The following is a 27,290-nucleotide window of genomic DNA, read 5'->3' on the forward strand; positions in this document are numbered from 1 at the left end:
TTAGACTAATCAAGAAAAAGAGAAGACTCAAATTACTAAAATCAGGAATGAAATGGGAATCATTATAGCCAATCTTGCCAAAATAAACATGATTATAAGGGATGCTATGAGTAGCAGCATGCCAACAAACTAGATAACCTAGGTAAAATGGAAAAATTCATGAAAAGGCACAAACCAAAACTGGTTAAAGGGAAATAGAAAATCTCAATAGAACTATAACAAGTAAAGAGCTGAAATTAATAATCAAAAACTTTCCCAGAAACAAAAGACGAGGACTAGATGGTTCACTGGTCAATTCTACCATACTTTCTTTCAAAAACTGTTCCAAAAAATCGAAGAGGAGGGAACACTTCCCAACTCACCCTTTGAGGTCAGTATTACCTTGATACCAAAACCAGGAAAAAAATATATTTGGTTAAAATATTGTGAGTAAGGACAAGAGAGGTAAAAATTAATTGTGTAAGTAAGAAGAAGTCGGACCATTCAGAACTTATTTTTGACCATACTATAGATTTTACAAGTAGATATTAATCTAAATGCAGTGGCAGCCATTGAAGCATTTTGAGCAAGGGGAGTTGTTTTTTGTTTTATTTTTTTTTTTTAAAATAACTATGTCTACTGGGTAGATAAATATATTTTACATGGCAAGAATATGAAGAGAAAGACTAGTATAGGAATGGCAGTAGACCAGATATGAACTGATGATGGTTTAGTTTTAGAAAGGTGTCAAAACTACACTCATATTTCTGGCATAATCAACCATGGTGATAAAAGTTCCTTTTAATGAGATGAGAAAATAAGGAGGATGAGCGTATATGGCAGTAGAGGCATGGCAGCAAGAGAGAGGTCAAGAATTTAATTCCATTTTCTCAAAGAGAATACAGTATGTTGTATGTTTAAACTAGCATAATAAATACAAAAAGATTCAGTAAACCCACATGAACAGTTACTGAACCTACCTCAATCCCTGATATGCAAGAACTTTCAGTCCAGTGAGGAGATAGACATATAAACTTTAGGACCCTAAGTAATAATACATGTATAATGATTGGAAGTAGTAGCAAAGCAGTATGTGTAAGGATTGGGAGCCAAGATTTAAGATTGTATATGAGAGAAGCATCCCAAGACAAATAAGTAGTAAGTGCAAAAAGTGCAGAAGCCTAAATCTTCAAAATTTGTAAGAACATGAACCCTGAAGCCAAAATGCCTGTGTTTTAATTCTGGTTCTGTCTTTCTTAGTAGCTGTAAGATATTGGACAAGTTACTATGTCTTAGTAGCTGTAAGATATTGGACAAGTTACCATGACTCAGTGTCATCTATAAAATGGTGTTAATTGCAGCACCTATTACACTGTGTGTTGTGAAGTTTAAATGAATTAGTATATGTAAAACACTGATATATACATAAGAAGCACTACACCAATGTTAATTATGATGATGGCAATCATGATAATGATGATGGTGATAGAGGTGGTAATAAAGATGAAAATGATAACATGGGAGAGAAATCTGGAGGAGACAAGGGTGGGAAGACAGGCAGAAGTCAAATATTCAACGGCTTGCTGTGCTGAGGACTTTAAATCTTACATATTTTGTGAACTATTTCTATTAAAAGGTTTTATGGGGAAGAATAATTAATTTATTTCTACCCTTTTAATTTATTCTGGATGGACTAATAATCAAAACAACATGAGACAAATTAATGGGAAAATGACTATATTTATTACCTATGTACATGCAGGGGTTCCATAAGATTATGAGACCCCAGGACAGATAGGGCAGGTAAGGTTTATATGCCATCTTAAGCTAAGGAGAAGGCGGGGTGGGGGGTTAGTGGAGGGAGGTGTGAAAGGGTAGGAAGGCAATTCACTTGGAGATATAAAAGCAAGTCTTTGCTAAATAAATGTTTGCTGGCCAATTTTAACAATGGGACACAGAGAAGACTTTGATCAAATGGGCCTTGCTAGATTCCTCCCTGTCTATCATATTTAGTTCATATTAAACTATAGTTATCTATGATAATATCCCTTCCTGGAGTCTAAATTCTTTTAGGTAGTTAAGGGGAAGTTCACAGATTTTTTTCTGAGTCCTTTATTTCTTAAAAATAACCATCTTAAAATAATCAATATCCCAAAAGGCCTTTGGGGTGGCAAAATCTACTCCCCCTCAGCATGAAGCAACAATCAGCTGTGTTTGGAAAGATTATCCTGGCAGTAATGTGGAGATGGGTGGCAAATGGAAAAAGCCTGTAGGGTAGAGACTAGTCAAAAGGCTTATATAATTGTTCATGAGCCACAGATTCAATGCAGCACAAAATTACTACTCAATCTCAGAATTTGAAGTCCTCCATCAAAATGGGTCAGAATAGCAGGCATTAAGCTGAGCTGAACCCTCAGAGCAAAATTGCTGCTGATCTGGATTGCATTCACTCCTGTAAGCCTGCAGGCAGCAGGGACTTGAGCTTCAAAGCTGGACTGCTTGCCAAGATAAATTCATTTGGATGTATGGCTCTGCAGTCTGAGATCATTAGCTCTCTCCCCAGATCTAGCCCTGTCTATTCACCTAAGATCTCCCTCTAGGCCTCAGGATAGGCCACTGGGAGCCTCTGTCAGATTTGTTCCCTGAACAGCAGTGTGCCTCATTAACAACTTCTTAATGAGGCCACAGTCTGTGACTGCTGATTAATAAGCTAGTTAGTCTACAACCCCAGAGGTAGAGGAAGCTGAGGATAGAAGCCAGTGAGAACAGACCTCAGCCAAAGTATAGCTGCATCAGAGGTGGGGAAAACTAACTCCCTTTAGCAGAGACTCCTAGGCTTTTAGGTCTCCAGAGTCACTTCCAGGCCTCAGAGACAATGATTCTGCAGATAGAGGTCTGGAGGGACCCGGGATGTAGGTGCAACAGAGTCAGCACAATCTCAGGCTTGGACTAGCCTTTGGTCTAGAATAATTGTTGAGGAAATGAAATGTTCTTCAGGCTTTCTATAATACTCTTGAAGCTTTTTGTCATCTTGCCTTCCATAACCATGGATTCTCTTGTTATTCCTCTCACATGTCCAAATGCAGATTGTTTGTATTATTTTTCAACTCCTGCTAAACTATACTTATCCTAGGAATTCAGTGGTTGACATTCTTCTCCCGTCCTGGTGTCTGTCTCTTAGAGGTCCTGTCCATTGTCAGGGTTTCAATAAATCACCCCTCTGGAGAAGAAATGTGGGTATTGATTATACCCCAGCAGGATTATTGCTAGAGACTCCTAATTTCTTCCAGCCTCCAGTCATACTGTAGACTTTCATATACACCTCATTCTAATACAGTCTCCTTGGCCTCTCCAGAGTTCTTTCTAAATACGCATCTGATAATCTGTCACTGTAATGCTTAAAATTCTTATAATTCACCCTCATCTTCAGAATGAAACTATTATTCTTAGCATACCATACAGCCTCCTTGTAGTTAAGCTCCAGTTTATCTTTCCAATTTCAGTTCTTATTATACCTCAACCATATACAGAAAAATTCATTCAACTATTGTCTGAAGCAATGATTTTCTTTCCCCCTACACCTGGTTTCTCTAATTATAGTTGTTTTTTATTATCCTCAACAATTTGAAGTCTGAAAAACTTGGGTTCAAATCCTATTTGCCAACTATGCAAGTTTATGCAAATTACTCTAAATTTCTAGTCCTCCATCTACCCAACCTGCCTCATCTTGATGTAAAGATAAAGAGGAGGGTAACGAAACCTACTGTGAAAACATTAAAGCCAGTTATTCTGTGGCAACAGAAGCACCATGTAGACAACCATTTCTGCTTGTAGAACTTTATGCTTCTTTCTATTCTCTAGTATTTCTTGCAATTTAAAATAGGATATTAGTTATGCAGAATTCTCAATTAGTTTGTTACTAATTATAACACAGGTAAATTACTAGGTTCCCTCCTTTCCCAGAGAGTAAGGTAAAGAAAGGAATTAACATATATTTACTGTCAAATATGAGTTACCTATTTGTAAATAAAGTATCATTTACTCATCATAGGTATTATCAGGATGTATAGAACAGGACAAAGGAACAAACAGTAAGTGTCAGAGCTTACATTTGAATCCAGGTTTATCTGACTGCAAAATATAATGTTTTTTACAATATATTATATGTCTTCTGTAAAATATAAAGACAGAAACTATAAAGAAGTCAAAAGAAAAAGAATGATATGTAACATGGAAGGCCAAGAGTCTTCAAGGGGAGCATAGGAGAAAACAAAACTTTGAGACATATATATATGTGTGTGTGTGTGTATGTGTGTGTGTGTGTATATATGTATATACATATACATATACATATACATATACATACATACATATATATATATATATATATATATATATATATATATATATATATATATATCAGGGAGATTTCTATTTCTTTGGGATCATTGAAAGGACTGATAAAGTTAGTTTTATTCTCCAAATAAAGTTACTTGGAATACAATACATTTTCAACAAAAGGTAGACATTATTATTAAATATATCTTTACTCATTTCCTGCTTTTCACCTCATACTTCTCATACCAAGTTAACTTTTACATATTATTTAAGATTAAATTCTAATGTTTTTTCTTCTATTAATCTCTCCCTGATTCCTCTGGGCAAATCCAAGTTTACTTTCTTTGTACATATATGGTATCTTGCCTATATCACTGTTAAGCATTAAACATTACAATTGTATTTTTATATGCATAAAGGACAGGGTAAGGAGAATTTATCATTCATATTTGTATTTCTGAGGCCTAGTCCAGTTTATGGCATATAGTAAGTACTCAATAAATGAATGCATGATCCCCAAATTGTTTTCCTAGCCCTGACATCTCACTGAAATGTTTGTTCCATATTTCCAACTGCCACTAAGACATTTCTGCTTAGGTGTCAAGACATATGTCTAGCACCATGTTCCCAGACAAATTTATTCTCCCAGCCTCCAAATCTTGAAAAAAATTTCTTGTTACTTATTCCTCTTTTTTACCCCATTATTCATTGACATATTCTTTCATTTAATCAGTGAATATATATGTACTGGATCTTGAAAAGATAGCAATGCTGCCCAAAAGGAGCTCCTGGCTCTGTGGTGAGACAGACAAGTACACAAACAGCTATAGAACAAAAAGACAGTATCATGCAAAGTGCTGTATTATATATAATTCTACACTGTGGTAAATGCTATCATAGAAGTGTTCAACCAGTTTCTTAAACCTGCTCGTGCTTCCTTGGCAAAATTCTTCTTACTCAAACCTTAGCTCAATTCCCATTTTCATTGCCACTGCCATTACATGCCATTGTATGACACTATCCAGGCCCTTACTTCTAAATTATTATTATTATAAGAGCCTCCTCACTGTCCTCATTGCTTCCATGATCACTTCTTAATCCTCCTTTACACTCGCAGCTCAGTGCTGGATTTACGGGGATGAGCAAAACAGAGTCCCTGCCTTCAGGGACATTATAGTCCAAAGGAGAGGAAAGATATAAAACAAATAACTGACAAATAAATATATAATTACAAATTTATATGATCACAATGAAGGAAAAGAACAAAGTACTCTGACAAAGAATAGGAGGGAGTCTCAATTTACATTCGAATCAGAAAAGACCTCACTGAGAAGGTGACATTTAAAGTAGTATCAGAAGAGTGTATAGGAGTTAACCAGATAAAAACAAACAGGAATAATATACAAAGCAAAAGGATTAGTATACACAGAGATTCTAAGTCAGTTATTGTGGAAAAGGTGTAGGTGGCCGTAATAGCAGTGATGGTGGTCATCATATAGCATTTGGAGTGCCCCTTGGCCTCCTTGATGGCAACCTTCCAGTCCCACGTCACATAGTATCCTGACGGAACCTTATCACGTATGACATTTGACAGGGCTTGCCATATTTTCTATACTTTATCTAATTTCCTTCTCACAACAGGTACTGGGCATTTTATACATGAGAAACTGAGACATGGAATAATTTTCTCCAGGTCATGAGGTTAGGACTCAGTGGAGGAGCATTAGTTTTGTTTTGTCTCAAATATCTCTTTTTTATTAAAAAGTCAAATATTTACACATGATAAAAATTCAACCAGACTCCTTTCTTCTGGAGGTGGAGATTAATTCCCCACCCCCTTGCATGTGGGTTGGATTTAGTAACCTGCTTCTAAGGAATAGAGTATGCAAAGGAAATAGTGATGTCATGTTAATATCAGTCACACCCTGATGTAGTGAGATGAGAAGGGCACTTCACCCCAGTGATATTATTCCCCCATCTCAGAAAAAAAAAAAAAAAGTCTTATCATGAAAAAATCACCACACAAACTTTAATTGAGGGACAATCTACAAAATACCTGACCAGTTACCCCTCAAAGGTGTCAAAGTCATTAAAAATAAGGGAACACTGTGAAAACATCAAAGAGTAGCGAAAAGTAAGGATATATAATGACTAAATGCAGTATATTATCTTAGATTGAATCCTGGTGCAGAAAACAGACTTGTGTGGAAAAACTGATCAAATAAGACCTATAGTTTAGTTAATAGCGTTGTACCAATGTTAATTTTTCTGACAAACGAACCATGTTTATGTAACATGTTAAAATTAGGGAAACCTGAATGGAGAGTAAAAAAGTTTTTTTTACTATCTTTGTGACTCTTACAAATCGAAAATAATTTCAAAATTAAATGATTTAAGTAAAAAAATTCAATCAGTACAAAATTATATACAATCAAAAGTAGATTTCCCTCTCAGTACAGACCTCCATTACCCCAGTTCCTTGCCTAGAAGCAACTATTATCAATTTCTTGTATATCCTTATAGAAATGTTTTAATAATAAATTTAATGTATATATTTGAAATTTTCTTTTTATAAAATAGATGCAGTTTATGATATGTGATGTGTATATAATGTTCTTCACCTTGATTTTTTTAAAATAAACTTAAAATTGCTAAGCATCACAAACCAGAGAGATCCACTACTGCGATTACATTTACATCACTGACTTCAAACTTTGTGCTTTATTCTACACGATGCTAGCCCTGAGTTTGGTTCTCTTTTCTTGAACTTCATCCTGTTGGCTTATGAAATTCATCATGGTCTCAAAGGACAGTAGATTCAAGAAAGGTGAGGTCCCCAAGAGGAAAGGAAGGAAGAGGAGCTAAGTTGAACCCAATAACACCTGGGGGAAAACACAAGTGCCAGCCCTTCAACTGGCCCCAGGACAAAAAGGGCACAGATGGAAATAACTCTCCTAATCAGAACTGAGGTCATGGCAAACCCATGTATTTTCTTCAGTCACACCTGAGAGAAGGCAGCAGTGACCTGGTTTCAGGTCCAGCCATTAATGGACCTAAGACTTCCTTGGTTCCTCTTCTGCTTCTTCTGACAACAGAGCTGGAGCTTTTCAAATACTCAAGGACATGCATGAAACGTGGGTGTCAGGCAGGTCTGAACAAAGCAGGTCTCCCTGTTGGATACAGGTAAGGCTCTTTACCAAGGGTCAGGTCAGCTGGGTCCCTCTCCAGGTTCAGGTGCTTGACTGGACAAGGTTTGGGCAGGGTTCGGTGGAGCACCTAATTCTGTTCCTATGTCAACACTGGAAAAATATCATCAGTTTTCTCTCTTATCTGGGCCTCAGTTTCCCCTCTCTATGTCATAACTACAACAGGATATAAATTTCCTCCATTTTTTGACTTTCCTTTAATTAACTTAGGGAAGACTTACCTCAGTGGACCATTCGTGATGCAGAGGACATCAGAGTCCACTATCTCCTTAGGACAATTCTAAGTGTGGAGGCCTAGAAGAGTGAGTTCTTACTCCTGGGACAGTCAAATGATTAGCAGAGGGATGTTCCTGCAGAAGTTCTGGAGAAACTGGTAAGGGGCCATGGGCCACCAGGTTCTGTGATGTCTTCCACCCCCAAGCCAGGAGCTATCTCTTCTTCCCCCTTAGTTTCCAGAAGTTCTATGGGAAATCCCAATAGGATTTTTCATCTCTCCTCCCTCCTCTTTCCCAATCCTTCTCCACCAGCACGAAACACTACACTGTGTCCTGACATGGAGTTTCTAATGAAAGTGGAATTCTGACTAAAGGAAAAGTAGTCATTGAGAAAAGCAAGAACTCTAATGATGAATGGAAACTTTAGGAAGAATGAACTTTGTCAAATTCATGTGTTCATTCATCTAATCAGTCATCCTCAAACGCATATTAATAGCTTATCTGGATGGACACTGGGTTTCCTCCTATAAAGATGACTAAGATAGTTCATGTTCTGAAGGATTTTCCAGATTGAGATGTAAATACGTCATTTTAATATCAAATTAATAAAAATGTTTTTAAAGAATATGGGAAAATAGAGAAGATGACTAATTCTATCTGGAAACATCACAGAAGAGACAGAAGTGAGTTTGGAGGATAGGAAGGAAGAAGTCTGACATTGTATATTGGCAGAGGCAATGTCACATGCAATGGCATAGAGACACAAAAGGATTGAGTTGTTCAATAAATGATAAGAATTCTCTGCTCAACAATGAAGCAGAGAAGGAAGAAATGGAAGTGGAGGACCAAAAATGACACTTAAGGTATAGCTTATATTCATATTATATGCCTTGTTAATAGCCTTAGTGTGATTTTTATTATTATTCTGATTACGGTTTTAAGCGAATGCTCTGTCATTTACTCCCCATATAATTGCAGAGTTTCTTAACTACAAAATTATATATCTGCCTTGAATTTGTGTTTATTCATTTCTAATGTGGGGTGGATAATGATGGTAGTTAAGTCACGGAGTTGTTGTGAGAAGAAAATGAGAATGAATGTAAAGCATAAAGCATAAATCTATTTATTATATACTCAGCAAATATTGCCACTTCATCATCATTATGGCCATCATCATTTTTATTTTTAATGTTTTATTGCTATTATATAACAAATTTAGCTCACTGTAGAAAATTTGGAAATCCAGGAAAATAAAAATAAGAAAATAAATACCTTCTTACCACTTGAAGTAGATAACTTTTGAATTTTGCATATACCTTTCAGCCTTTTTATAGAAGCATAGGTTTACAAAATTGTGTGCAGTGTTACATTCCTGTTTTTTAATCTAATATTGTATGGTGATTATTACACTACAGCATTCAATGTTCTTCAAAAAGTACTTAAATGATTGTGTATTTCCTTAAGTACATTCTTTATAAATTGAATCATTCAATTATCTATTAATAATTGTTTTCAACTTATCTCTCTAATGGTTGGCACTGAACAAAGTTCCACGTAAAATCATTGCCTCCATCGTTTCTGCCAAAAGGAGTTCTTGTATCAAAATGTATGAACATTAAAGGATCCTCACACAATTGTACCAAATTGATTTTCAGAGAAATTATTTTAATTTACACAGCCTTAAACAAAATAAGAAATTGTTTAGTACACCACTCCTTACTAACACTGAATATTATTCAATATTTCAAATTTGATGAAGAAATTGAATTTCTATATTGACAATTTTTAATTTTATTCCAAGCATAATAGAGTAATTTTCATATGCTTACTGGCCATTGGCACCTCTTGGTGAAGTATATCTTTGTGTATCCTATTTTTGGGGGGGTAGAGCATGTCTTTATAAAAATTATTTTATATGACACATTATGTATCAGATAGATAAATACTTTTCATTATTTGTTGCCATTATTGCAAATATCTTCCCCAGTTTGTCATTTACCTTTCCCCTTTGTTTATGGGTTGTTTTGCGTTGTAAGAATTTTAGTCTTAATAATATCCAAGCATTTGTTCTTCAAAATAAAAAGCAATATATTTTCACAATGGATAATGTAAAAAACATAAAATGCAAATAAGAAATTTAAAACACTTGGAATTGCACCCCTAGGATATTAACAAGTGATTAGAATTGAAGAACCATACATACACACATATATATATGTATGTTGCCAAAAAAAGTATACACATTTTAAGAAAGGAAAACTGTATTAAAATTGTAATACTCAATATATACCGATAACAAAAGATGAATACAAGTCATATCTGACTTCTGCAATTACAAGAGTTGCTCAAAGTGGTTACCATCAGCCTCCAGGCACTTCTGATTATGGCGAACTACTGCTTGAGCAACGTTGACCAAAGTGTCCACTTGTATACATTTTTTTGGCAACCCCGGTATATGTATGTGTGTATATATATATATATATATATATATATATATATATAGTAATTCATAGATAATTTTTCATTTTAAAAGAAATATCTTACATTTAAAATACTATTTTGTAGCCTAATTTATCAATTTACAGAACGTATTGAATATTTTCTCGTGCCATTTAATATTCTTACAACATACTTTTAAATTACTTCATAGCATTTCATAGCATAGGTATAACACAATTTATTTCACCAATCTGCCATTTTTATATATTTACATTTTCCTTTATTGTTTATTTGTTTCAATTACTCTATTATAAATAAAACTGAGAGGAGCATTCTGATAAAGTCCGTACTAATCTAAAATTGAAGATACGAGATTACTTGTTCCAAGAGTTTCTGATACATACTATAAAATCCACTTATCATTTGGAACTACACTGTTTGAATGTTTATATTCTTTCATTTTTGTCCAAAGTAAATATTGTCATATTTAAATTTTTAAAAGAAAATTAATCTCCTTTTAGAAAATTATGTTTGATTTCTGATGATGTGAATTAAACGATGATAGGTTTGCCTAATTTTGTCTTGGGCAATCTGTAACACTTTCTTGATGAGCATCTTGTAAATGTTGCCTTCATTTGGAATTTACTTTTAATTTCTATGTCAGGCTTTTAATGTTCAAATTTATTTAATTTTTATATGGTCAAATAAATGAAACTTTTTTGGATTATGATTTAGAATACATGCCAATAAAGACATTCTGAATGCTAACATAAATATTAACCTATATTTTATTCAAATTCAACTAGAGCTTCATATTTACATTTAAATCATTATCCACATGGGATATATTTTGTTGTATTGTTTAAGGTGAGAATATAGTATTTATTTTCCCTTCAACTTGCCCCAGAGCTGTTTCTGGAATTTCTCATGTATGCAGTGCTCCTGAGATTCATTCTGTTTCAGTTATTAACCTGAAGCCCAATTCTTCAAAACTAGATATAATATACAAATATACAAATATAATATATAATATACAAATAGATATAATAAAATATTTTAATATTATGAGAGAATATAATAAAACATTATGAGGTAATATAATATGTTTTAATATCAGACAGTATATATACTTCTTGTTCTACTTTTCTTAATGTTTTTGGAATTACATCATTTTACTTATAGATTTGTTAGTAATTGATATCTTTATAATAATACCTTTGTCTTCTTAAAGACAATTTGTCAAAAGTCAATTTGTTCAAGACATTTTCTAACATTATATACAGGTCTGACAATTAAGTTCACGAACTTGTTGCAACAATATTGCTAACCTTTTTTTGATGTCAGAGGGATTATTCATTATGAATTTGTACCAACTGGACAAGCTAGTCAAGTTTACTATTTGGAAGTGCTGAAAAGGCTACATGAAAACATTAGACGACCTGAACTTTTTGCCAACAATTCATGACTCTTGCATCACAACAACGCACCAGCTCACACGGCACTGTCTGTGAGGGAGTTTTAACCAGTAGACACCCTCTCTAGTCACCTGATCTGGCCCCCAATGACTTCTTTCTTTACTCAAAGATAGAGGAAACAATGAAAGGAAGACAGTTTGGTGGCATTCAGGATGTCAATGGTAATACGACGGTAGCTCTGATGGCCATTCCAGAAAAAGAGTCCCAAAATTTCTCTGAAGGGTGGACTAGGCGCTGACATCAGTGCATAGCTTTCCAAGGGGAGTACTTCGAAGGTGACCATTGTGATATTCAGTAATAAGGTATGTAGCCTTTTTCTAGGATGAGTTTGCGAACTTGTCAGACCTTTCGTAAAGTATACTACAGTCCATAAGAATGTGTCTATTTTTAATATGCTTATTCCAAAGTATTTAGTATTTTGATACAGTGAAATTTTTTTCCCTATCTTTTTTCATGAATATTGGAAAACTATTTTATATATCTATAAAATAGTTATTTTATATATCTATTCTATAATTGGTCAACTCATTGAACTCCTTAGTATTAAATCTTTCATCTACTCGAAATGATGTTATCCTTTTCTTTCCCATGTTTATGCCTTATTTATTTTCCTAGTCTTACTAACTATAGGTTTGTTTGTTTGCTCATCCTTCAGTTCTGTTTTCACTTAAAATCCATTTTCAATCAGTAGAGAAGCTAAATAATGAAGAGAGGTTACATATTAGTCAGGTCATAGTAAATAATTTGAATTTCCAGGTTATATGAGGTTTGACAATTAAGTTCAAGAACTTGTTGCAACGATGTTGCTAAAGTTTTTTGATATCAGAGGGATTATTCATTATGAATTTGTACCAAATGGACAAACAGTTAACCAAGTTTAGTATTTGGAAGTGCTATAAAGGCTGCATGAAAACGTTACACGCCCTGAACTTTTTGCCAATTCATGGCTCTTGCATCACGACACTGTCTGTGAGGGTGTTTTTAACCAGTAAACAACTGTATTGGAACACCCTCCCTAGTCACCAGATCTGATCCCCAATGACTTCTTTCTTTACCCAAAGATAACGAAAATATTGAAAGGAACACATTTTGATGACTTTCTGGAAATCAAGGGTAATATGACAATAGCTCTGATGGCTATTCCAGAAAGAGTTCCAAAATTGCTTTGAAGGGTGAACTAGGCGCTGGCATCAGTGCATAGCTTCCCAAGGGGAGTACTTTGAAGATGATCATACTGATATTCAGCAGTGAGGTATGTAGCACTTTTTCTAGGGTGAGTTATTGAACATAATTGTCAAACCTCAAACAATAAAAAGGAAAAAAAATTATCTTTCTGATGAAAACTCTTAGGGTCTGCTCTCTTAACTTTTCTATATATCACAGAGTAGTGTTAACTATAGTCATCATGTTGTATCTTAGATCTCTAGTACTTATCAGCTTAATACTGGGAATTCATACCTTTTGACCACCTTCCTCTTATTCCTCCTCCCTCCACCCTCCATCTAAAAGAAAAATCTAATCTCTTTTTCTATGAATTTATTTTTGTTTTGTTTTGTTTGTTTTTTAGATTCCACATGTAAGTGAGATCATGCAGTATTTGTCTTTGTCTGTCTGACTTGTTTCACTTAGCATAATGCCCTCATGGTCCATCCATGTTGATGCAATGGCAGGATTTCCTTGTTTTCTTTGGGTGAATAATATTCCATTATGTATACATATCACAACGTCTTTATCTATTCATTTGTCAATGGACACTTAGGTTGTTTCCACCTCCTGAACATCTTGATGTTAATGATGTTAATTGATTCTCTTGGTTCTTTTTCCTTCTGTCTTCACTGTGATTTTGCGGAAATCCCAATTATCATTCTCTTAAAAATTAATGAGTTAGTCTTCAGATCAAGGCAGGGCAGTCCAATGAAACATGGTTCAGTAGAACTCAGAGGACTTTGGAATTTAACAGATGTGTTTTGGATTTCAGATCTGCAACTTTAACTTTAACTGCTGTTGCTTCTCTGAGTTGTTTCCTCATCTACTAAATGAACATATAAGAGGAACAAATACATTCATATGTAACTGTTAATAGATGCTAGCTCCACCAGGCAAGAAATATTCATTCAAGAGTAGAAACGTTATTAGATGCATTATCCTGTATTACAATTATATTTCTAAGTTTTGATAAATTCTCATGTATTCATGTGTGTTTTTTAATGAAATCACGAATATTGGGTTTGCTTCTCAAAAGTTTAGGTGTTTTCAGGAATCTCACTGTCACCCAAAATGGGCCCTTTGATGACCCCTTCAGAGATACATGGCTGTGATTTGGCGTGACCTTTTGGTATATTTTAATGTGCACATAGGGAAATATCAGTTCCTCCAAAAGCTGACCGCCCATCTCAGAGTGTAAGCTCTGGCCATTCTTCTTTGTGTTTTTATTCTTAGGCAACACAAGGCCCTTCCTCTTCCAACTGAGACCCTGATCTTGCCTCTTTCCTTGACAATAAGAAGGAATTTTAATAACAAATCTAGAATCTGACTCTTCCAATCAAGAATCTCTCTTCATGACCACAGCTGAAGAATTTTTCCTATATCTATGGCTGGAGGAAACTGGACAAGAGTAAGTGAGTTTATCCTCATGAGTTTCTCTTCTCTACCTACTGAAATACAGTTGTTACTTTTTCTGACATTTCTAATCATCTACCTGGTCACTCTAATGGGAAACGGCCTCATTATTCTGGTTACTTTGGTTGACCCCATGCTGCATAGTCCCATGTACTTCTTCCTCAGGAACTTGTCCTTTTTGGAGATTGGCTTCAACCTAGTTATTGTGCCCCAAATGCTGGGGACCCTGCTTGCCCAGGACACAACCATCTCCTTTCCTGGCTGTGCCACGCAGATGTATTTCTTCTTTTTCTTTGGGGTTGCTGAATGCTTTCTCCTGGCCACCATGGCATATGACCGCTATGTAGCCATCTGCAACCCCTTACACTACCCAGTCATCATGAACCAAAGGACAAGAGCCAAACTGGCTGTTGCCTCCTGGTTTCCAGGCTTTCCTGTAGCTACTGTGCAGACCACATGGCTCTTCAGCTTTCCATTCTGTGGCACCAACAAGGTGAACCACTTCTTCTGTGACAGTCCCCCTGTGCTGAGGCTAGTCTGTGCAGACACAGCACTGTTTGAGATCTATGCAATCATCGGAACCGTTCTGGTTGTCATGGTACCTTGCTTGCTGATCCTGTGTTCCTACTCTCACATCGCTGCTGCCATCCTCAAGATTCCATCAACTAAAGGGAAGCATAAAGCTTTCTCTACCTGCTCCTCCCACCTTCTTGTTGTGTCCCTTTTCTATGTATCATCAGGCCTCACCTACTTCCGGCCTAAGGCCAATAATTCTCCCGAGAGCAAGAAGCTGCTATCATTGTCTTACACCGTTGTGACTCCCATGTTGAACCCCATCATCTACAGCCTGAGAAATAATGAGGTGAAGAATGCCCTTAGCAGGACCTTCCGCAAAGCCTTAGGCCTTAGAAACTATATCCCATAAACATTAAAAGGTAAGACTAAAGTTTATTGAATGGGAAACAATCAATTTTATATTTGGGATTCCTCTTTGCCTCACTTCATATCTCCTTTGAGATGAAACCCAACTACTGAAATGACTGTTGCAGAGCTCAGTGGACAAAAAACAACACTGAGGTAGTTTAGACCTATTGCTACCCCCTGGAAAACTCCTCTGCCTGCCCATTGTAGACGTATATTCTTTTTATTATTGATATTTCAATACATCTGTGGCCAAGTAATTCCATATATTTACCCTGTGTCCACATTGTGGATAGTATGAAACTGCTTATAATCTTAACTTAAGGACATGCATGGTAAAAGAGAGCAAAATCAATCAAAAATCCTCTTGTCACTTTCTCTTCCTTTGAGAAAATCTGACTCCATTGATTAGATAGAAAACCCTATGTTCCCTCCAAAAGCATAACTCTCCTTGTTGTCTTATTTCAATTCTCATGCCCCTTAGGTTAGTGTTAGCTTTTTTAAGCTCACTGGTATATGATATGAATATAGGAAAGTGGATCAATAATATATACATTATAATATAAACAATACAATACAATAATATATACAAATATATCTTTATAAGCCCAATAATCATTTTCTTCCTCCCTCTCTTTTCCATGGGACCTCTCTCTAATCCATATTCACATTCTTAGCTTGTTGAAGTGATGTCATAAATTTCAATCATGATGCTGCTTTCATCAACTTTCAAAATAGATCTCAGCTGATTCCAACATAGCTCTTCTTTAACCACAAAAGATTTCTCATTTTTTTTATTACTTCATAGTACTTTATTTTATAGACATACCATAGTTTTGAGCCTTTTATGATTACAAATCATGCTAAAGAATAGATTTATGAATATGCCTTTTTATGTTTTTGCCAGTATGGAAGTCTAGAAATTGAATTTCTTGGGCAAAGGGTAAACACATATGTAATGTTGCTATATATTGGCAAATTCCCCTCGAAAGGAAATATTTCATGAAAAGTAAAATTTATGTTTGAGGACTTTTCATCCAGTCAATCACTATAGCACTGCCGGAGAACCCTCCCATCCCACCCCCCGACCTCCCAAGTTTTTGTTTCCTTTATGGAGCAGGTAGGGCCTCTGCATACACTTGCATAAGCTCTATATTTACAAGAGTGCTTGGGAGAGGGGGTGAGTGGGACCAAAGTCCAGTTTATCCACTAGGCAACAAGTCTTAAGCCCTTTGCACAAAAGCCCCAAGGTGAGGATCATGTGAATTGGGTGCCTTCTTCATTGCCCAAAAGCACCCTGCAGAATATACAGAAATGCTGCAGCCAGGCTCCACTTCCTCCCATCTAGCCAGTGGATGCTATAAATGTACACATCCAGAGTCATGAAAAACTAGAAAGAGGAACCAGTCTGAACGCACTCTATTAAGTTTATTTTTTATCTGCCACCAAATTTTAGTTCACCCTGATATCTTTCTAGGTTCTTATGGTTTATGTAAGAGCTCATCACTTTTTCTAGTTATCAAGAAGTATATCTTAAAAATTTGTTTCTTTTGCTCTCTTAGGCCATCTTATCCCAAAAAGTGAAGATGAATTGCCAATTTATCTTTAATGCAAAGCACATGTAATGTAGAAACTATAAGAAACACTAACACATTCTCTACCCGAGTTCTTTGTTCTTTGCTATTTTGTCTTGGACAAGCTGCATATTTGAATCATTCTTTCTTATCCTCTTCATCTGATAGACAATAGCAATTTGTTCTTCAATAAAATCTACATCTCTCCTTTCTCCAAAATCTAAACCTCTCCTCTCACCTACATTACCAGCCCTAAGATTTTATTCCTTGGAAGCAGAGCATCGAGTTTTACAAGTGTGGTTCACGAACCACCTGTATCGTTTTCATGCGAGGCAAGTGCTCCACCACAGGCATATTAAATCACTTTGCATTTTTAATCACGCATTGCAGGAGAGTCTTAGGCTTACTAAAGTTTAAAAACCACAACTTTAAAATAAATGAGTTAATTGGCAAAATAAAATCAATCAGTACAGTCTACAATTATTACTTAAAAACAGCAGCAAAAAGTGATATCTTCGCAAGAGAAATTGTCATCTTTCAATGCTTTTATAAAAGAGAGGTCTTAAAGGAGTCAATTAACTAACCCAAATTTACAATATTTCCTAACTACCCTTGCTTATTTGAGTAGTTAGAAAATAATGAAAATGATTTAGACAATGGAAATCAATTTAGGGAAAGCTCCAAGGACATCAAACACAGAGTCAGGAGCCTGGGAGTTGTTCTGTGATGATCTCAGGCAGAACACAATATCCGAGAGCTCCAGATTTCTTAATTATAACCCCAGAGGGTTGTACATCTTTAAGTTCTCTTTCACACCTATAACTAGAGGAAATATGTCATCCCTAAAACTTAAAGTCAAGGCATATCTGTATTTATTGACTCTCTAGCATATAAATAAATTTATTATATGTTAGCCATATGCCCAAATGGGCATTATTTTTAAAGATAAACTCGTGAGTGCAAAGACGATGAAAATGTTTCATTTTTCATTTTTAAAAATTTTACTTACATGACATGAGTAGTCAACTTTATGACAGTGACATTTTAACCCTGTCTTCAAGTATTCATGAAAAATGTCTCTAATATTGTGTAAAACAACCCACAGGCATAGAAGAGAGCAAGAAAGGAAGTGTCCATAAAGCAGTATTTGGTACAAATAATGATTCTGTGGGGGTCTATTAAGCCACAAATGTCCAGAAGGGGTAGGAATGCTGATAATTACCTAACACCAAAGTTGCTGCTGGCTTCTCAGTGGTAGCTATCTAGCACTCAAACATTTTGTTGTCTGGAAAAATTGTCCCCTATTCAGAAACATCCCCTGCTTTGACCATTACAAGATACCGGTGTTTTAGGATTTTAAAGTATGTGAGAAAGCAATCTGAATTGCGGTCACCAAAACTCCGTATTGTGTATGGTTAATTGATAAGATTTAACTGTCAAGTGCATATCAGGATAGGTATAAAAGATCTCAGGTGAAGTGAGAGGGTTGTGGGAATAAACGTTTAATTTGGTATATAGCTAAAATCCAAATATTTATGTCAGACCAAGGAGACTTTTTCCTTCCTTTTCAAAGTCTTTTTTCCCATTTGTACAGCACCCAAAGTCCTCGCCCTTTGAACAGTGAGTGGAGAGTCATTTGAAACTTAACTGAATGCTGGAGGCAAGCTCCATTTCTCAGGTCATCCAATTAGGAGATCCAATTAGAAAGCATACCGTTTTACACTCCAACTAGCTTATTTCCCCACAGCCCTGTCAATAACATTTGTCATCACACATTTGGAATTTTACTTGTATAATAATTTTTTAAAAACTCAATTAAATTTTAATTGGAATGAAATAAATTTTGAAAAATGTGGAAGAAATACATAAGTAAATCAGAGAAAAGGCATGCATTTCATTCAGACTTCTTAGTTTATAGTTTAGATGATTAGCAGTTGGTGATGGTATTCTATTTTCTCCTCTTGAAAGGTTCTTTTTACCTTTATTTTAGCCAAATCCATCTCATCTTTCAAGGTCCCCCTGTGATCACTTAAGCAGCATAAATTATTCTCTACTATATGCATCTATTCAGAGTTTATCAATAGATAACTTAAATTTTGTATATACTATGCTTTGCTTATTTTTACACATTTGTCTTCCAATGTACTTGTAAATCTTTGAAAATGAGAGCTGCACAAGTGTTTCTTTTTCATATGACATAGTCATTCCTATGAACCTGCAAAACTCTGCACTAAAAATACTATGAGGAAACAGGGTTAGGGAAGACCACTCAAAATATATGCAACTGTGAAGCCAGAGTTTTAGCAGAAGCAATAGTCAGTACCTGGAGAGACAACATAGACTGCTGAGGAATGCAGCTCAGTGAGGCTGGAGGTCACCACAGTAGGCATTTAACATGCACAATAATGTAGAATGAAAATGACAACAATGCTTTACCTAAAACAAGAGTGTGTGGTGCTGAGACAGTGCCGATGAGTGTGATGTTCTGAACCAATGGAGCAGCCCTGAGATGGTCCTGTGGGAGTCACTGCCACTTTCCAGGAGCCAAAAGCTGCGCAAAGCAAGAAGTGCTTCTCTTTGGGGTTGGAGCCTCAGGTACAGGCAAATTTTCAACATTTTCTTAAAAACAGTTAAGAAGGCTCCTGGCGAAGTCCTAAGGACATACACTTCAGTGTTGAAGGTTATCACTTCACTCCATCTATTCTGGTTTGCTATGCCCAATAAAAACTTTCATATTACAATGAAATCATTCTCCTGTGTTTCAACACTACCTGAAAGATGAATAAATGAATAGGTAAACCAGCTGAGATATGATGGTGACTTGGAGTAGAATGGTATCAGTAGAAAGTGAATCTAAATAACTTTTAGGGGAAGAATTGATATGACTTGATGGTGGATGCATGTGGGGAAAAGCATTGCTGAAGAGAGGCAGGTTGATTCATGAACAAGACCAATTCCTGAGATAGAGAATAGATGTTCTGAAAATCTGCAGGAGATCCATCACAGAGGTATGAAAGTGATATTTTTTCCAGAAGGAACAAGCCTAACACTTTTTTCTTCATTTCCTTGTTATGAATCCTTTTACCTTTTAGGAATATCTACCCCAAACCTGCAGTAATTGATCATGACTTGGGACCAAACGCTTTTATCATAGGCCACATTCTCCTAGAATCAGATATGGAGCCAAAAATTCAAGTTCAACTGAGTTATTAGGGGAAAAACAGACAAACAAAGAAACAAACAAAAACAAAACATTAAATGAGTGGGGAAAGTGGAATAGGAATGGAGAAGAAACTAACCGATACATGTAATTTCAGGGGAAAGCCCAGACTCAACCTGATCCAGCAGGGAACTCCAGACCATAAACAAAGTTCAGAGTTTGTTCTGTTTCAGGTCATGGGAAGTAGGTTTTTGTACTCCCAGCCCAGTCATCCATTAGCTACTAGTGAACCATGGTAGGAAAGAGGGAGAATTAAAACTCTCAGGCACCTCTGTCTCCTAGAGAGGATCCCCTGGGTCTAAGGGAATTCTTCTCAATGTCAGAACACTAAAAAAAAATTTGAAATGACCACCAAAACCCTAAATCTAGAACTAAGTTCAATGTATGATGTCCTTTCCAAGTACAACATCTACCCATCAATGTGAGTTGGTGTTACATCTACTTTTATCCAGTAGTCCCCCCTTATCTGTGGTTTTGCTTTCCACAGTTTCAGTTACCCATGGTCAACTGCAGTCTGAAAATATTAAATGGAAAATTCCAAATATCAACAATTCATAAGTATTAAATTACATACTGTTCTGACTAGTGTGATGAAATTTTGCTCCATCTCGCGACATTCGACCTGGGAGATGAAATCCTCCCTTTGTCAAGTTTTTCTGTGCTGTATAGGCTACCCACCCATTAGTCACTTAGTAGCCATGTTGGTTATCAAATTGACTGTCACAGTATTGCAGTGCTTATGTTTATGTAACCATTATTTTACTTAATGATGGCCCCAAAGTGCAAGAGTAGTGATGCTGGCAATTCAGTTATGCCAAAGAGAAGCCATAAAGTGTATGTATGTGTAGGAAAAAAATAACATAGTGGATATAGGGTTTGGTACTATCCATTGTTTCAGGCATCCACTGGGGGTCTTGGAACATATCCCCCATAGATAAGGGGGGATTACTGTAAAGTTTTTAATTAAAAAAATTTTATAAATTTATTGGGTTGACATTGGTTAATAAAATTATATAAGTTTCAAGTATACAATTCTATAATGCATCATCTGTATATTGCATCGTGTGTGCACCACCCAAAGTTAAATCTTCTTCTATCACCATATATTTGACCCCCTTTACTCTCCTCTACCTCCCCCACTTACCCTCTGGTAACCACTAAACTGCTATCAGTGTCTGAGTTTTTGCTTGTTTGTTCATCTTGTTTATTTGTTGTTTTCAGTTTTATATCCCACATATGAGTGAAATCATATGGTTCTCAGCTTTTTCTGTCTGATTCATTTCGCTTAGCATGATAATCTCAAAATCCATCCATTTTGTTGCAAATGGCAGTATTTCATCTTTTCTTATGTCCAAGTAATATCCTATTGTATATATGTACCACATCTTTATCTAATCATCTATCAAAGGACCCTTTGGTTGTTTCCATATCTTGGCCACCATAAATAAAATTGCAATGAACATAGGGGTACATATATCTTTACAGATAAATGTTTTCAGATTTTTTTTTTGGCAGATATCCAAAACAGGGATTGTTAGGTCATATGGTAATTCTATTCTTAATTTTTTAAGGAAACTCCATACTGTTTCCCATAGTAGCTGTAGCAGTTTACATTCCCACCAGCTGTGTATGAGGGTTCTTTTTTCTCCACAGCCTCTCCAACACTTGTTATTACTTGTCTTATTGATAATAGCCATTCTAACAGGTGTGAGGTGGTATCTCATTGTGGTTTTGATTTGCATTTTCCCTAATAACCAGTGAAGTTGAGCGTTTTTTCATATATCTGTTGGCCATTTGTATGTTTTCTTGGGAGAAATGTGTGTTCAGGTCTTCTGCCCATTTTTTAATTGGATTGTTTGTTTTTTTGCTGATGAGTTGTATGAATTCTATATATTTTGGATATTAGCCTCTTATCGGAGGTGTTCTTTGCAAATATCTTCTCCAATTCAGTTGATTGCCTGTTTGTCTTATTGATGGTTTCTTTTTCTGTGCCGAAGGTTTTTAGTTTGATATGGTACCATTCATTTATTTTTGCTTTTACTTCCCTTGCCTTTGAGGTCAAATTCATAAAATCTTTCTAAGACCAACATCAATAAGTTTGGTACTTGAATGGGAGACTACTGTAATTTAAATACACAGACATCCAAGTCCACCTTCCAAGCATATGCATTAATTGTCAGAAACAATAGAACCAAGCACATAAGTATGAAATAAAATTTTCTTATCTAATTCATCATTTTCAAGGTGCTTTTATTTTTTATAATAGACTCAGAACCTCACATCATTATATAGAGCAGTGATGGTTCATTTTGTTCATCTCCCACTTTTACAGGGGTCCTTTTGGCATTGTTGGGACTGAGAAAGTAGCTCGTAATGAATGATTTACCCCTTAAAGAGTTTTCACTAAGCCATCCAAAGACATCACTGAAGCTTTGAGGTTGCTATTCACAATAAATTCATTACATTATTATTCAAGTCTCTCATACTCATAGTTATGTCCAAGGAATTGGGAAATGGTGGTGCTGTTTTTGCAGCTACATCATTTTCTTCTAGTTACATATTCATCACAGTTGTAATTTTACATTTTTATATGAGTCTTTGATGTTTGTTTTCCCATTTTTATTCTGTGTTCCACAAGGCCTGGGACAATGTTTATTAAATTTACTACTGAAACCTCAGTGCCTTGTTCATGTTAGGTATCCAATAAATATTTTTGAATGAATGAACAAACATCCAAAGTGAATCTTATGTGTTTGTTCTTTGGCCAGTTGCTCCTCTTCCAAAGTAAGCAGGACTTGGGGAGAGGGAGAGGATGAGAGGAAAAATGACACAGAGAAGTCATGTAGATGTTCGTACTCTTACATTATCTTTGGCTGTAATCCCAAATAAACATGGGAACCAACAGGGGTTTAGATTATATACTAGACAAAGAAAAGAGTTATCAGGGCGAGGGGGCGGGGGAGGAATAAATACTATTCTTTTTATCCACTGAGCCACCTCTCTATTATCACTTTTGTTGGAAACGTGGACCACTTTCCTAGAGCAAAGTGCAAGATGAATGTGCCATTTTAATCAATTAAAATGGAAAATCTCAAAATGGAAAGTTATATAGGTGGAGGATGTGCCAGGAGATTAGGATTTTAAATATGCCTTGGGTAAAAATTCAAGCACATATGTGTAGGCACTGTGCTAGATACTAAGCAAACAATAATAAACAAGTCAGATATGATGACTGTTTTCAGTAAGAAATATGCAATCAAATGTCTGTTTTGGAAGCACTGTAAGAAATGTTCAGATATGCATTAGAGTCTTGGGATAAAGCCCTTATCAGCTGGGGGAAATTTTATCTCAAAGCATGGACTTCATTTTACTCCCTCAACTTCAATTCCTATTCCAGAAATGTTAGGATTTTGAGACTGTTAGTCAGACTATCTTCTCTTTATCTCAACCAGGAGTTAGTAGCCTCTGCAACCAACAGCATCTCCAACCAACTGCTTACAGTTTTTATTAATATTCTCCACTTGGCTCAGATTATGACTAATGGGCTTTCCTTCCCATGCTTCAAAATTTCTCCTGAGTCCAGGTCAAAAACACTCCTGAGAACCAATTCAATAAAAATCAAAAGTGAGGGAACATGTAAAACAGCACTGGCATGAAGAAAACGAAATCACTGTCTTGAAGAGATCTTTGCACTGGCACTACCATATTCATTGAATCATTGTTCACAACAGCCAAAACATAGAAACAGTCTAAGTATCCATTGGCAGATGAATGGATAAAGAAAATGTCTCACACACACACACACACACACACACACACACACACACACACATACATACACACAGAAATATTTATCATCCATTAAGGAAAGGAAGTCCTGTCACTTACAAAAACATGGATGGACCCTAAAGGCATTATGCTAAGTGAAATAAGTCAGACAGAAAAAGACAAATACTGTATGATCTCATTTATATGTAGAATCTAAAAAAAAGTACCAAACTTAGGGGAACAGAGAACAGAATAATGGTTACCAGTGGCTGTATAAGGAGGGGAAATGGGGAGGTATTGGTCGAAGGTTTCAAACTCAGTTGTAAGATGAATAAATTCTGGGGATCTAATATATAACATGGTGACTACAGTTAACGATATTGTATTCTATACTTTAAAGTTGTTTTAAAAAAGTGTCTTAACTTTTACCATAAAATGTAATCATGGGAGGTGATGGAGGTGTTAATTAAACCTATTGTAGTAATCATTTCACATACATACATGTATCAAATCATCACTTTGTACACTTTATACTTACACAATGTTATATGTCAATTATATCTCAATAAAGCTGGAAAAAATTACAAATTAAATTAAAAAGAGAATACTGGCATGCTCCTTGGAGGACAGCCAGACTACTGAGTTTTATCCTTTGCTCTGTAGCCTCACAAGTCCAGGAACAATTGGAACTTCAGTAGAGACCTTCCTTCAACTATGGAGTTGCAGAATCTTCATGAATTTTTGCACTCCTGGGAACTCCTCAAAACTCACACCTGTCAGAAAGTGAATCTGTGACTTCACCTGAGAAAGAAGAAGCACTGGGGGAATCACTACTCTACAATAAACAGCAGGGACCAAAATAGTCCTGAGACTCAGCCTGGAATCCTCTAGAGTGATTGACACAGGCCCAGCGAGCTTCTCTGGTGTGACTAATGCTGCACAGTCGAACATCTTTATAAGGACCGGCCCAGCCACAGCCCAGGATTTACCTGAGATGTCTGACACAGCTTCTTTAAGGCAAAGAAATTTTGAGAATATGCCAAGGCACAACCCCAGGGTTCACCAGCAATGTGGACCAAGATAAGCACAGCCAGAGTGTCTTTGGAATGACTGGCACAGACACAGTCCTGAGCTCTTCTGACATGACAAGCACAGCCATAATTTAGGACTGCCCTGGAGACACTCATTCAGACATAGTCTGCTCTAGAGTGACTCATGCAAACCAGGGCTTCTCCGGAAATGTGACACAGACAAGTCTCGTTGACAGGAGGTAAGTAAAGGGTGAGTGGATAGGGCACAGGCTTGATCACTTGTAAAGAGAATAATGGCTCACCACCAAAAAATGTGTCTTCTGTGACACATTTCTGAGAGACAAGAAAGGAAATCAGAGGTCTCAAGTAAAGAACATGGAGTTTTATAAGACTTAACAAATTAGGAAAACGGAAAGAATAGAAAACAATGATAATATATGTATTGTGTTTTAGAATGCTTCAAAGTTTGGGCACAAATATTATCTCATTTCACACCCACAACCACCCTGTGAGGTGGATAATGCATTTATAATAATCATCATTTTATACTTGAGAAAACTATAACTCAGAAAATGTCGTCAGTAGCTCTGTGTCTCGCAGCTAAAAAAATAATAACCAGAACCGTAATTCTGAATTTATGAGTCCAACATCCTGGCCATTATAGCTATGTGGTCTCAAACTATCATTTATGTGGCATTTTCACAGAGTTCTTTTAAGTGTGTTATTTAGTTCTTCCTTGTTGAAACAAAACATGGAATCTCCAAGGTGCTATCCTTAAAAGGAGACACTCTGGCTAGAGCTGTAGCTGGCCAGCCAAGCTCAACCTAGTGTCCCCATAACTTCCCCTCCCCCCTAGGGTTCTCTCCTTCTGTCTGATGGCTGCAACCACAACCACACTTATCCAGGGCTCCAAGCTTGCAAAACTCGAAGTAAAACAGTACCTGAATTATACTGCACTAATAACATCCTTACAGCCAAACCTGTACTCATGCAGTTAGAGGAAGGCAGTTCTTCAAAGTCTTCCCAGCAACTTCCGCTCTACCATCCTTTTGCTATTTAGTAAGGAAAAACAGATAGAATAATAAACACAGGAGGGGAAGGTGAAACATATGAAAGAGAAATAGAAGGAAGGCTAGATCAAAACAAAATATAAAGGGAAGGGTTAGAGAAGGATCAAGGCAAATGAAGGAAAGTATAGAATTACAACCATGGGAAGAAAGCAGATGCAAAGTCGTGAATCATGCTTTCATACTGTGTTTTGTGCAGCCCTAAGGTCCTAAGAAGATGCATGAGGGGCCATTTCAGGGGACAGGTGAAAAGGGAAAGCCAAGCAAGTAGGGCTCTGAGCCCTGACTCCTGTCCTTGTTCATCCTCGTTGGGTTTCAGTATTGAGATTCTTTGTAAGATTTGGTTTGGAAAAGAAAAAAAAGGAGGGGGCACCTCTGCTTTAAAAGTCAAAAACCTCTTGTTAGGCATGTGCAAGTCCCCCGGCTTCACTAACTAGACATTCAAAGATTCTCTTTGAAATGTCTGAGTTTTGGGCCTGGGAACCTTTTTTCTCATGGCCTGTTGCCGTGTAGACACAATATCTAAATATTGTCGTCTGGTAGTGTGTCATTAGGAAATTTTCAACCTGCGTTGTGCTACAGTTTTCCTCCAGTTTCAATTGTCATGGGTCTCAGCTATACTTCATTAGATTGTTTTCTATCTATACAACACTGCTTTACTAAAAGATTTGATTTAGAAACTATAGAAACTATAGTAATAGTTTTTTTAAAACTATAGAAATTATAGTTAATAATAATGACAACGATAATTCAAATTTGTGGTGTTTTATAATTCTACATTTATTTCCATTTCTCTTACAAGACAATAATTTAAAACATTAAGAGGATTTTTTATAAATACAAAAAGTAAGTGATTGGTTTAGTCCATCTGAAAGAACTGCATTAACTTTTGAAGATATTATTATGTTAAGCCAATTAACTAATGACATTAATATAAGTGTAAATTAGTAATTCAATAAATATTTATTGTTGTTACAATGTTTGTCATAATAAAGTATTTTAAGATACACAAGGGAGAGATTAATTAATTATACCTATTTGGAGTATGAGTGTGGTCAGAAGAGATTTTACAAGAAAGTTGGCATTAGATCTTGGATTAAAGAGTGAGTATTAATATGGTTTATCTGCATTTCACTAAGGCATTTGATGTACTCTTTCATGAGAACGTTGTTACTTCACTAAAGAGATATGTTCCAGATAACAGTAAACAATGTTTATTTATACCTAATCCATGTCAAAAATGATTTAAAGTCACTGCTATAAAAAAATAATGAATGGCTTTGCTATTTGCCCAAAAATTAGCGATTAAAAATTGGTATCAACCCATTTTGGGATATGGATTAAGTGATATGCCCTGAGTCCTATATGTCCTAGAAAATATTTTGATTACATATTTGAGAGGAGTGGACATCCATGGCACACTGAGTGACATAAAGCT

General features: G+C 35.9%; 2 protein-coding genes across 6 annotated transcripts in view; both read left to right on the forward strand.

Moving 5' to 3' along the window:
• ZNF215 (zinc finger protein 215) overlaps positions 1 to 27,290 on the forward strand; it is a 114,653-nt gene that overhangs the window by 46,900 nt on the left and 40,463 nt on the right. For 2 of the 5 annotated variants that reach the window (XM_074335921.2, XM_074335925.2), the window contains exons 1-2: positions 14,131 to 14,266; positions 24,418 to 25,024. The exons of 1 other annotated variant lie outside the window; for it this stretch is intronic. The gene's annotated coding sequence lies outside the window, so the exon portion shown is untranslated. Of the gene's footprint in view, positions 1 to 14,129; positions 14,267 to 24,417; positions 25,025 to 27,290 lie in introns of those variants that run through there. 2 more of the 5 variants (XM_074335924.2, XM_074335922.2) reach the window with 2 other exon arrangements.
• Positions 14,243 to 16,088, forward strand: OR10A5 (olfactory receptor family 10 subfamily A member 5). The gene has a single exon (XM_019728036.3). It carries the CDS (start codon positions 14,243 to 14,245, stop codon positions 15,194 to 15,196), a length of 954 nt encoding a protein of 317 aa, XP_019583595.1. The 3' UTR covers positions 15,197 to 16,088.

This window comes from Rhinolophus sinicus, chromosome 14 (genome assembly GCF_057876585.1).
Source record: "Rhinolophus sinicus isolate RSI-liver-muscle chromosome 14, RSI-T2T, whole genome shotgun sequence".
In the NCBI taxonomy this organism is placed as follows: domain Eukaryota; kingdom Metazoa; phylum Chordata; class Mammalia; order Chiroptera; family Rhinolophidae; genus Rhinolophus; species Rhinolophus sinicus.

What these genes read in the sequence shown, in the direction of transcription:
- OR10A5 (XM_019728036.3), top strand. Translation starts at nt 14,243, where the DNA reads ATGGCTGGAGGAAACTGGACAAGAGTAAGTGAGTTTATCCTCATGAGT.